The sequence below is a fragment of the Quercus lobata genome, chromosome 5, assembly GCF_001633185.2.
Source record: "Quercus lobata isolate SW786 chromosome 5, ValleyOak3.0 Primary Assembly, whole genome shotgun sequence".
Classification (NCBI taxonomy): domain Eukaryota; kingdom Viridiplantae; phylum Streptophyta; class Magnoliopsida; order Fagales; family Fagaceae; genus Quercus; species Quercus lobata.
The window spans coordinates 62,832,144-62,845,559 of record NC_044908.1 but is presented as its reverse complement, the minus strand read 5'-3'; the positions used below and the strand labels follow the sequence as shown (position 1 = coordinate 62,845,559).

The window sequence follows — 13,416 nt, the reverse complement described above, 5'->3', positions numbered from 1 at the left end:
AACAATTTTTTTAGTTACTTTGGTGTGCTAAATCGAGCCTTTATGCGTGTTTATGTTTATATTTAAGTTTTTGTGTGTGTATGTTTACGTTTATATGAGTTTATACGTGTTTATATGTATGTGTATTTATGTTTATGTATATGTATATTTATATGTATGTATATGTATGTTTATGTGTATTTGTATGTGTATGTGTATGTGTATGTGTATGTGTGTGTGTATGTGTGCTTATGTATGTTTATGTGTATATGTTTATGCGTGCTTATATTTATGTATGTTTATGTGTATGTGTATGTGTTTATGCGTGCTTATGTATGTGTATGTGTATGTGTATGTGTATGTGTAGGTTTCTTTGTCTTTTTCATATTCAGGTGCAATATCCTAATGCAATTGTAATTAATGGCTGAGATTAAAAGTTGAAAAAACAACTTTCAATCTCAACCATTAAATAAAATATATTAAAGGAGAGTTAAAAAGTTAAAAATAAAAGAGTAAAAAATGTAAAAAAAATACCTACGACAGTGCACCTGATTTCAGTCCGTCTTTCTTTTCTCACCATTTTTCTTTTCTTCTTTTTTACGTGGTGCTTTGTTCTTCTTCTTTTTATTTCTCTTTATACATCACCTAGGCTGACAGGAGAGGAGCGAGCGAAAGTCACATCAAGAAAGGAAATCAAAGATTGTGTTGCTGAGCCAAAGACTATGAAAATCTCTTCCTCTCAACTCAGACGATTCTCTTAGGTGAAATTGTGGCTCATGAGGCGTCACTGAATTATGGTATGTGATTTTTGGTTATTTATTTATTTGAGATTATGAAGCAAATAGATTTTATATTTTGCTTACTATTTCTATTTTTTGAAAACACTTTTCTGGGAAATACCATTTTTTTTACTTTGCTTTCAGTCTATCATTCTTGCTTGTCGTATGTGTTTGATTAATTTGGATCTAAAATTAGTTCAACAAAATGATTTTTCTTCTAAAATATAATAACAAAACCAATATATGTTTTTTTAACGATGGGTTCACTTTCAGTGTTTTCATTTTGTGATTTTGGTTGTTTTGTGGGTTTTGTGCTTTAGTTTCGGTGGGTGTGATTTGATTTGTGATTTGGTGGGCTTTTGGGTTTTTGTTGCAATTTGATTTTGGTTGGGTTTTGGCCATGGTGGTGGTCGTGATTTGATTTTGGCTGGGTTTCGGCAGTGGTGCATGGTTGGAGGTGATGAGCTTGAAAAGCTCCAACCATGGAGGTTTAGAAGGAGAGCTTGGTGGTTAGCCATGGAGCACAGTGTGACGTGGGTTGAGGTAGAGAGTGGATGAGAGGGAAACAGGGACGGCCCTAGACATTTTAGGGTCTAAGATGAGAACTAAAAATGAGATCTTTTTTATACTTATATATTAATTAAATTAATGTTTATTTAATATTTTTATATTATATTTTTCATCATTATTTTCATTTTCTTCTAAATTATTTTGAAGTTCATTATCAAGATTTATTGTATTGCAAAATTGAACATCATTTTCTTCTAAATTATTTTAGTGAATTTCTTGCTCATTTGTGATATTTTCATCTAAATTTTGTGTTATATTTTGTTTATTAATAATAACAAATTTATCCATTGATCCTTTTTGAGACTCAATTAAATTTTTTTTTCTTTTTTTAAGTTTTTCATATCCAGATGCATATTTTCTAGTAGACATTTCTAATCAAACAATATATTTATAAAGACTAAAATAAAAAATAACTTTCAAGTATAGAGCAAATGAGAAATATAACCTGATTTATATAAAAAATATTATTGTAGTTTCACTGAACAATAATAAATTTTTAGCAATCTCAACCTGCATAAATTTAAAAAAAATTAAGCACAAACATAACAAAAATTTAAGCACATCCATAACACTGACATAAGACTTATTAATAAGACCCACCACATAAAAAAAAAAACACAAAACAAATCCTATCTATAACCCAAAAAAAAAAAAAAAAAAAAAAACTTGAAGGCCCAAAGTTAATGCCCAGTCCGGGAGGGTCCAGGCAGCCATAAGTGATAAACAAAGTTACAAAAGCAGCCAGGGACAGGGAGGGCCCAAATAAACAAAGTTATCTTATATAACTTGTTAACAAATAAAAGCCCAAATATTTAAAATTTTATACCTGATTCCTGAACCTCAGAACCTGATACGGTGAGGTGAGCTTGCTGCCTTGCTTGAGCCTTGAGCTGTTGTCTGTTGAGCGAACAGTGGAGACTGGAGACTAGAGAGAGGCGGAGAGCAGAGACTAGAGAGAAAGGTAAAATTTTTAGGGTTTTGATTTGTGGTTAATCTCTTAGACCGGATTTGTAGTTTATCTGGTTGTCTTTTGGTCAATGATTTTGTTTAGAACCAATGTTTAATAGGATTTACCAAAATTTTTGTTTTTTTGGTTAAAAGGATGTGCCAGATTATTTTTGTAATTCACTTGGGGGCCTTAGGCAATTGCCTAACTCGCCTAAGGGAAGGGCCGGCCCTGCTTGCTATATGGGGTTATTTTCTTTTCTTTTAATTTAGTAATTTGGCTGAATTTCTTGAATTTCATGAACAAATTTATGGCTTTTTTTTTTTAATTGGTAAGTTGTACATGCACCCAATGAGTCTTAAACGCATGACCAAATTTATAGCTCATATGTATGAATATGATAGTCTTCAACTCTTCATATAATACCCGAATTTCCGACAATAGATTGTTAATGTTGTATGATACACTTGCACTTGAAGAATAAAACTTATTTGATGTTGAAATTTTTTTCAGGAGGAGAGGACAGTGGTGAGGATAATAGGGAAAAATGTCTAAGTCTTGCAAAGGCCTAGCAGGGGAGCTTGTGAAATGCCTCAGTGAATCTGATTGCGTGAAGGTTTTCAATTTCATATATCTGTCATGCTTGAGGCCTTTAAATAATGATTCGGGAATGTATTTATGAAATGCATAAAAAAAAGGAAAAAGAAAAAGAAAAAGAAATGCATAGAAATACGTGTATAAATGATTTGATTTGATTTGATCATTATAAGATTGGTGCTAAATGTATTGACTACAGGTTCAGAATCGATCATTTAGGGAATGTGCTGGAGAGAAGAGCCCGGCAATTTCAACGGAGTGTGTGGGACTTAGGGAAACATATTTATTTTGCAAGAGAGGCCAGGCATGTTATCTTCTCTTCATTCTTAATACTTTATTTTCTTTTTCTTGTATCTCTTTTCACATGCCTGCATTCTCTTTCCTGTATCTTGGTTATTGAAAATCTACTAGCTTGAGAAATTAATTTTTCTAGTCCTGAATGCAAGAACTTAGGATGGCATATCAAAATTTGAATGATGGCTTAAAGAATCTTAAATGAATTAGGCCAATCAAATGGATCATAAGTTTATGAGTTGTTCATGTTTCTTTCTACGTGCAGGGGCAGATCTGAAATTTTATGAAAAGTTATTTTTAAAATTGTATCTGGTATTAGACTATTCTAGAATTTCCAATGGTATTAAGAGTTTATTTTATTTTATTGGGTTTTACTTTGTTAGTTTAAGACTCCTCTAAATGTACCTAACATATGTAATTCTTGTAGAAATCTCACCACATCCACCTTAATCACATCCTGACATCGTTGCTAGTGTTCTATAGTGAAACTATCTGGGCTCAGAGCCTTATGTACTTCTCCCTCCTTAAATCTTCTTTCCAACAATGCTCCATGCCCCTCCTAAAGAATTGCAGATTCAATTCCATCCAATTTTGGTTTCCAATTGATGGAGTACTAATAGAGGTTCCTATAAAAACTGATAATTCCCATTTTTGAGTCTTTAACATCATCCTCCTCTCTCAACAAATTTGAACTCCTATGGGAGTTTGCCATCCTATGAAAAAATTGTGTTTCTGTCCCCCTCTGTTAACCATAAAACCCCTGATTTTTGTCTCCAGCTCGTTTCCTCCATTAGAGTGAGTTTTTCTATCTCCTTCAAGTCATCTGTACTCATCCCCTCCTCCTCTGATGGGCCCCACTCCTTTGCATCCAGACAGCTCAGTCAATGCCCTTCCTTTATCAAAACCTAATGTCCCTAAAGCTCTTCTTGTTCCATTTCTTGAAGTTTTCCTTCAAATGCAATAACTTTTTTGATGGAATTCAACTAGCTGTTCCCATTACTCCCTCACTTGATTAGTAAAACCTGGGGCTTGGATCCACATAATCTCAATTCAAAATAGGGTTCTGCCTTTCCTGAAACCCCAACAATCCTGGAGGATTAAATGATGATTTAAGATCGGCCTAGGCAGTAGTCTTTAAGCTACATTAGGATAGTGCTCTATCCATTCCATTGATGCCAAGAAATGATCTATGTCTCTTGATTGGTGGTGCTATTTGAACTAGCATTATCAACAGTAAAGGTGAAAATGAAATCAATATTCCACTCTAACAAACTTAACTCAATATTTCTACCAATGACATCTTCCATGTGGTCATCCCAAGACAAAAGTTCACAATTCTTCTATGTAACTTCTAATCATCATCTATGAAAATACCATTGAAGTTTCTTCTACCTATTAGCCATGTTATTGGGCATAATGAAGAGGGATGTAAAACATATAGGTAAGTTAGACAATATACTTTTGATAAGTGTGGGTTGATCCCCTTTTTCTTGATAGGTAATCAGTGAACTATTATTAATGAAAAAAAAAAAAAAGGAAGAGTACAAGTTGTTCATGATGAAGAACAAGAAGAAAAGGATAAAACAAACAGCAAAAAAGAGGGAAATCGGGAAACTAATCAAAGAGAAAACATAAACTTAGAGAGAGAAGAATAATCATTAAAACCCCAACAATGAGACTACTCAAAAAGACTGCGCTGGCATAAAAACTTTAGCTCATCCAACATCTTCTCAATGTCCTCAAAGGAATGACGATTTTTTCCAACCAAACAATCCACATTAAGCAACCTAGAATCAAATTCCAAATGTTCGAATTATGCTTCCCAAGCCATTGATGCCAACAAAATAACAATCCCGCCATTGATCCTGGCATAACCCAATGTATACCAAAAGGCTGACGCATAAAAGTCCACAAGGTATATGCAACAGGACAATGAAGAAGAAGGTGGTCCACCGACTTCCCATCGTAACAACACATGCAACACCGATTTTCTAGAGAGCGACCCCTAAGCATGAGATTATCCAAAGTGAGAATCCGATCATGAGCAGTTGTCCACAAGTAGAAAGCCACTCACATAGGAACCTTTGGTTTCCAAACACCCTTCCAACAAAACAAAGAATTCGGATTACCTGATATAATCCTTTCCACCAAGCCATCCCCCACTCCATTTTCTAACGATACCATTCCATTCCATATTAAACTTGGTGTAAAATGAGGTCCCCAAGGTAGTCCCAAGTAAGTCATGGGTAATGAACCAACCCTACATCCTAATGTCATCCCTAATCTCTAATCATCAATCATGGATCCTACTTGCACAAGCTCACTCGTGCTTAGGTTTTCTTTTAATCTCATCACCAGCTTAAAGAACATCAAAATTGCTCTCAATGTTATTATTTGCTCTGTCTCTGCCACCCAAAAGATTATTTGTCATCTGCAAAGAGAGAATGAGATATAGACAAGGCATCAGCATTACTCCCCTTGACTTTTAACCCCATCATATGGACTTCCTCCACTGCCCTCCCAACCATATCGCTAAGTGCCTTCATAATTAGAATGAAGAGGAGAGTATAAAGGATTCCCTTGACACATTCCTCTTGAAAACTCAAAAAAAAACCTTGAGGGCTGCCATTATTGAGAATAGAAATTCTGAAAATTGAAAATTATTTCCATTTCAACACAAAGCATGCTGTAAAATTACCTTTTACATCTGTCAAAGCATAGCAATTTCAAGGTGAAAACAAGCCTAAAGGCTTTGATACCAATATTAAAATTTCTATAAAAGCCTCATTGACATCAAGAGAATTGAGTTCTCACATAGGATCTTTGGCAGCTTGTTTTACAAGCCTCTAACACCATGACCTAGCGAATCCTTTGCACCACGAACTAAACCTTTTCCGTTTATGATAGGCTACTGGAGTCTCTCAATTAATTCCACCCTTCAAGATCTTAGGTACTAATGATGGCCACCCTTAAGATTATTTGGAAATGGAGAGAAGACATGTTTTTCTAAACAGTATTCAAGTGGTGATATTTATGTTCTTGGCTCAAGTGGAGAGAGTAGAAATCAGTGGTCAGAGTTTACTTCCAAATTGGCTTGGAGGGAAATTCCTCCTACCCCCAACTTGATGACCCAAACAATCATTCATGTGTACTTTAGTCACACGATCTGTTTAATGAGTCATTTGATTTAATAAACATTGATAGCTTACTGAATTGCCCATGGGTTGGAGGAGATTTCTTCAAATTGGTTTGGAATAAAACTGTCCTAAATCCGTTGTTGTTGTTGGCTTGAAAAAAATCTGATCTTTAAACTGTAAAAAGAAATACAATTATCAGTGCCTAAAGGAGGACACCAAAAAGAGTATTTAAGAGCCCATTTACCAAGGTCATGGGTTGCTCTGTAAGCATCTCTAAGAAACCCACCAGACCCAATAACTAACAAACCAGGGGAAGTGTCTGAGGCAACTACTGAGATTTTCCAGTTTGCACAATTATCTTTGGAGTTGAGTATAAATCCATAGTATATACTATGATTGTGGAGAAGTTGAGTAATTATATGGCTCTCTTTATAACATAATAAATTCTTTCTTTAATAATTATGAAATCAGTTGTGACTTATGAGATTTTATTGCTATATTTTCTCCCCTTTTTTCCAGGTTGACATGAGATCTAGGATTCGCGGAAATAAGGGCTACTAAATTGTGGGCATGGTCTTTTGATTCATGAAAATAAGGGCTGCTGAATGGTGTGCATACTCTTTTCCAAATTGTGAAGAGACAAATAAGTAAACACCTGATGCTCTTGCACGTTTGAACAAAGAGCCTGTGGCACCTAGGCATGCAACTTTTTTTTTGCTGAATAAATTATGTTTGCAATTGGTTGAGAACTATTTGAACTGTCATAAGATGGATGTGGAAAGTATCAGATGCCATGTGGTGTGATTTTGGTTGCAATTCCAGTAAATAGACTAGAATTTGTAAGACATGAAATGGCTCAAGAACTATTTTATTTGTTTTGTATAGTATGATCTCCATGCGTGCTCAGAAGGGGAGCTAAACTGTAATAATCCAAATAATGAAGTGTATATCTTGTTTCTTTCTATATCAAGGGGGGGTGGGTGGGTGGAAGAAAAAAGAGTTAAATACATGTTGTCAAGAGTTTTGTAACTCAATTGGCACTTCTTGAAAATGTCGAGGGTTCAAATCCCACCTCCTCCAGCAACTGAAATAATATATATACATATATTTTAAAGAGAGGAAAAAGTTACATCTTCACACTTCTATAGTTGTATATATGTTCTTGACTAAGCAGTAAGGAGAACATAAATTTACAACTTGCTAGATTATTAAATCCCTATGGTAAAATCCTTAGTAGTCCACTACTTGCTCTACTATGCTTCATAACTGAAGCCTCTCTCAAGCATTCCTCAATTATGTTGGATTTTGTAGATTTTCCAGATTTTATGTACCCACGTTTCTTTTCAAGTGCCTCAGTATCTTTATGCAGCTTTGCAAGATCTCTATCAATGTTATCAAGAGCGTTGTCCACTTGCTTTTTAACATAGAGACCAAAGTAAGCATGAGCGACTCTCTTCAAATGATCGAAGGCAAATTGAATTTCAAATGTTGCAAATTGCAACATTTTGAAGATTGTCCACCACTTGAGAAGCAAATCTTTTGTGATATCCACAACCCTAGTGTTTGTCATGCTATATATACACTCACATAAAATGTTAATGAGATATAGTTTTGCTATTGGGCTTAACGTGGACTTGGCACTAATATCTTTGTGTTTGGAAAGCAAGTGCTTAAGGATAGGAGCCAACCTCATAGGAACCATGTAATCTCCAACATTGACAACCTGAGAAACCATGTAAGCTCCAACATTGACAACTTCTTCTAGAGTCTCCAATGGTTCATGAATCCCTCTGCCACGATCAAGAAACTTCATGAATTGTGTGTAAGCCATGTCAGGAAGCAATAAATCTTCCAAGTATCGACTTTCTTCATAATGGTCATCCTCTTCAGTGGTGAGTGTTTTCATAGCCATGAAAACACAGCTTAATTCCTTTATCACATCTTGACTTGAAGATTCAAAAAAACGAGACAAGGTTGATTTTAGCTTGAGTTGTTCAAATATATTTTGCAGCATCTCTTTTTCTGTATTTCTGCCAATCAACTTACCAGACAATCCAAGAACATTACATAACTCCACATCTTCGTACTCTCCCTTTAGTAATGATATTACCTAGAAACCACCCAAAGATTGAATTAAGAGTATGAACCAGTTGTAAAATGTTCAATGGAGGAAGTCATGGTGCAAAATTATCAGACGAACCACGACCACCAACCAAGCCCAAAATTGAACTTGAATGGCACTAATCAATAGATTCGATACCATTCTTTCACATACATGCATACATACATAGTCCAACCTTCCCCCACCCAACTAAAAATGAAAAAGAAATTAATTACCACAAGAAAATTCACATTAATCAAATAACTGATTTTGTGGCCTACCATCTATAACAAATTGTATGATGCTGTAATAGAGTAATACTAAAAAAACAAGAACAACAGAGACATCATTGATTACGTTTTGTATTTACCTTAGAGGTTCTAGTATTTCTTTTAAGCTTGGGATTAAAAACTTATAAGACTTGCCTTATGAAAACGTCTGTAATTTCTTCCTTTTTTTTCCTTAATAGTATAAAGAACTTATAAATTAAGGATTGGCTCAAACCTTTTAAAATAAAACTAAAACGCTCTAGCTTAGAAAGCTAAAAACTTAATATTTTATCAGTTTATATAGGTACAATTCCATTAAAAAAAAAAAGTATTTAGGTACCTTAGAGAAGACGCATTTGATTTCAGCAACAAAACGAGATTTTGCAGAATAATAAACGGGTAATTGTGGATCTCTTTCTTCATCACAAGCATTACAACAAAATTTGTTTCTCTCTTCTTCTTCTTCTTCCTCTTGAACAGGTGAATTTGTAAGGACGAGGGGGTTGATATGACATTTATGTGTAATAGTATATGGTAAGGGACCACAGGTAAGATGGAGATTGAGATCACAATATAGACAAGTGAACCCATATGATTCACAGATATGGGATTTGCAAGAGCTGCACTTAAGTTTCTTTTTCTCTATATTGTCCCTGAAAAAGATGAGGTGAGGGTGGCCTTCAAATTTTATGGCATGAGTTATCTCATCACTGCAATCTATGTGCAAGCAAAAACTGCATTGGTCACAAGCATAAATGAGGTAACGAATACTATCCTTGCCACAGGCATTGCAAATGTCATATCTATTCCTCCACCATTTCTTTGCGACAACCTTATCCTGCAGGGTGAGAGAGTGGACTGGATGAAAGGGATAGCAGATCTCTCGTGGCAACTTTCGCGTGAAACATGATGGATGGAGAAAGAAGGAACATTCAAAGCAACAATAGGCGTGATCCGAGCAGTATGTTCTACATAAGCAACATTTAATACGGTCATTAGGAATTTTTTTATAAAGTTGTAATGGATGTCTGTGGCTAAAATACTCAACCCCCTCTTCTTCTTCTTCTTCTTCTTCTTCTTCTTCTATGGTCAGCCTTACTTTGGTTAATTCGTAACTAGCGAGCCTTATATTAGCGCATTTAAGATCAAGGTTGAAACGGCAGTCCTTGCAGCAATAGCCGTCTCGGACCACACTGTATCCCATCAAACAAGCATGGCAGCAAAATGCTTTGCCCTGTTGTAGGGTAAGAGGGTGTGGATGAAGGGAGCTAATGATCCGATTTGGTCTTTTTGTAACTGATAACATTGTTAGTGAAAAGGGTACGTGACAACTTTCTTACAGTTTCATTTGAGGTAGCATTTATGATTGAAGTTGGCTATATAAATTTCTAACAATAGAAAGGAGAATATATATAAGATTAGAGAAAGAAAGAGAGAGATGCTTGAGTGCAAGATAACACGTATAACTTTTATTTACTCTTATCTTTTGGTGCTTTATTCGTTCCTTTTCTTCTAATAAGCTAGACAGAATCATTCAGTATTCTTAGGACAAGTTTATTCCTCTAATCCTCTTATATATCCTCTATCTTCTTTTCTGTTACATGTTTATATTTTTAGATTAATATCATGAAGGGCGGTGGTTGTTACACACACTGTGTTTTTATAAATTGAAAATGTGAGTAACGCACAGTGTGTGACAAGATTTTACCCTATCATGAAATCCCAACTTTGAAAAAACGGTGAGTTTCAACAGGAGAGGAAGATTCTTACAAATGGGTTTCAATTTCTTGGTTGATATGGTAAGGAATCTGATTGTGTACATGTCGGTGGTACCCTGTCATAGATATTATCACTATAAAAGGTTACAGAATTTGAATGTCTCGACCTATGGTCAAAAATTGGATGCTTCGCAAATTGGACCCAAGATATTTCTATGGATAACTGTTGAAACAAATGGACATTTACAATTTTCAAACTTCCATACCCTGGGCCTGGACTGTCATCAATGTATGCACTTCTTGCAATCCTATAGGACTATAAATATTACTATAATTTTAGGGTGACATTGTTTGACACAAACAACATGATTTTTTAGAGTCCACCGAAGGTTTAATTAGTTAGTAGGTAATGTGGCATTTTTTCATTAAAACAAAATGAGATGTCTAGTTAAAAAACTACTGGAAGTAAGCCAAACTCCTCATATATAGTTTATATATCCATAAATAAAAATAACAACAAGATAATATGGAATCATATATCTTAAGATAAGATTCTGAAGTCAAGAGGCTTGTAGGTTATGGAATTAATAGTATATTGTAACTATCTTAAAAAAAAAAATAAATAATAATAATAATAATTCTGAAATATTTTCATTAATGTGGACCTTGGATTTTGATGGGTCAGATTGAGCCTTGGGCTTGGAATCAGTTCAGAATCTTCAGATTTAATTTTGGGCTTTGGCTAGTAACGAACTTTAGGTCTAATTTATGGCATGTCTCTGATATTGAGTAGGTGCTGTGTCAGTTCAGTCTTTCAAAGTTCAAACTATTAGCTCTGCCAAACCCTAACCTTCCTTCCCCGTAACGCAATTGAGAGTTGAAGTTGAGAATTGAGGCTCGTCGATGGCAGAATCAAATTCAAAACGCCATAAACTTTCTCCTGAACACAACGAGCTAGTCAACAGAATCAATGACGCCATAAATCCGCTTAAGGAGCATTTTAATGGGAACCAATTCACCTTGATAGTTTTAAATGAAGCATTAACTTTTATTATGAAAGACAAAAAATGAAATTTTTGTGTGTGGTGTTGTTGTGGAGATAGGTTTGGGGAAACTGAGTTGCTTATGAAGCATATTATTAAAAGTAACCATATCTCTAATCTGCCTAAGAAGTATGCGCCTAGAAGTAGCTGATGGTGAAAGTCTTAAAATGGTTGTGAAATATGCTATATTATCCCTAGCAAGTATTTAGAACCCTTAAAGACAAAGTTTTACAGCTAAATCACTTTAATACTTAACTAACAACTTAGTCCAATATACATGTTTAGCCAATAAGTTTCATATTGCAAGCAAGATAAAGAACAATCTAAAACAAGTAAAGAGCAATATGGAAATGCAGAAAATAAAACAAACCACATGAAAACACCAATGCATGTTTTCGAAGAGGAAAACCTGATCACTTGTGCAAAAAAACCTCTCTGCCAACCACCCATTGGAAAATTCCACTAGCTAGTGGAGTTTAGTATGAATAGATGCAGTACATAGATAACTATAAACCCTCCAAATCTATATCTCCCTATGTACTTGAGCCATCTAAACTAGGGGTGTCAATATTCGACCCAACCCGCGAACACGACACGAACCCAACACGGGTTTTTTCGGGTTAGGGTTGGGCCTTAATGGGTTTGGGTCATAAACGGGTCGACCCGAAAGCGACACGATAAGAAACGTGTCATAAGCGGGTCAACCCGCGTAACCCGCAATAGACACATTTGACACGCCAATTTATTTGTGTCAATCCGAAATGAGTCAAATGACACACTTAACACAGCCCGTTTAACTCGTATAACAAATAAATATTTATTTTATTTTAGATTTGTCAAATACCTTTTATATTCAACATATATTTTAAATTTAGAAAGAAAAGTGAGTAATTATAAAAATTTACAAGAAATATAATTGGAAATTGAAACTTAGCATTTGACGAGTTTCAAGGATATTATATTTTTGTTAAACTATGTTATTTTATTTTTGTTAAACTTTGTTATTTTGAATTTGGATTGAAATGTAAAGAACTTATTTCTAGATGAATGTTATATTTTTGTTGAATTATATTATTTTGAATGTGGGTTGAAGACTTGAAGTGTATGCATTGCTTTTTAGGATATAAAAAAATTATTTCTAGATAGATGTTATATTTAATATTATGCAGGTTGAAATGGGTTGTGTTACATTCGTGTCAACCCAACACGACTCGTTTATTAAGTGTGTCAAATGGGTTGGGTCAGGTCAACCCGCCTTATTAACAGGTCGGGTTAGGGTTGAAGGATCATGACATTATTATTAAATGGGTCGGGTTAGGGTTGAGTCATTTAGTCGAATACCCCTACCTCGACACGACACGAACCCGACACGCTAACCCGAATTGACACCCCTGATCTAAACTCCAGTAAGCAACCAACTCCCACGAGTCTTTTCTTCATCTAGCTTACTGGAGTCACCATAGTTGAGCGGAAAGCCACCAAAGGATTTGGATTTGGATTTGGATACGGCTTCTCAATTTTCCATTGCCATTCACTCACTCACAGGGTTTGTGTGTACAGGTGAGGATGGTGGTTATAGAATCCCAATCAATACAATGAAGGAGATGCAAAGAGAGGTAGGATTTTGGTTTTTCTCAAGGTAGAAAGCTCTATCTTTTCATACACTTGATAGCTTCACACTTCTATCACTCTTCTAATTTTTGTGGTTTTTTAAGACTTATTTGAAGCCTCTTGCCACGCCTCATAGCTGTGTGTGTGCGTTGACAGATATGCAGTGGACATGTGCATTACAGAGTATAGAGATTGTGCAACTTGCGACCTGGTTGCGCCCTAAGGTCGTGTGGTGGTTGAGAAGTGCACAATTGCACTCTCATCCAAAACACTTGCCATGTGGATCTCATGGCCATTTAGGTTGCCTCTAGGTCACTAGTTGATGCATCTTCCAATTTTGAAGGAGAGGCTCAAGTACTCTGACCTCAAATT

General features: G+C 35.2%; 2 protein-coding genes across 2 annotated transcripts; one reads left to right on the top strand and one right to left on the bottom strand.

Moving 5' to 3' along the window:
- Window positions 1-2,144: 2,144 nt before the first annotated feature.
- Window positions 2,145-7,192, top strand: LOC115988560 (cytochrome c oxidase assembly factor 5). Its single transcript, XM_031112131.1, has 4 exons — window positions 2,145-2,289; window positions 2,788-2,890; window positions 3,071-3,175; window positions 6,822-7,192. Exons 2-4 carry the CDS (start codon window positions 2,822-2,824, stop codon window positions 6,861-6,863), a joined length of 216 nt encoding a protein of 71 aa, XP_030967991.1. The 5' UTR covers window positions 2,145-2,289; window positions 2,788-2,821; the 3' UTR covers window positions 6,864-7,192.
- A 326-nt stretch (window positions 7,193-7,518) lies between these two features.
- Window positions 7,519-9,984, bottom strand: LOC115990914. The gene is made up of 2 exons (XM_031114681.1): window positions 9,013-9,984; window positions 7,519-8,412 (listed from the first exon to the last, which is right to left on the bottom strand). The coding sequence occupies exons 1-2, from the start codon at window positions 9,976-9,978 to the stop codon at window positions 7,519-7,521; spliced, it is 1,860 nt and encodes a 619-aa protein (XP_030970541.1). The 5' UTR covers window positions 9,979-9,984.
- Window positions 9,985-13,416: the final 3,432 nt, after the last annotated feature.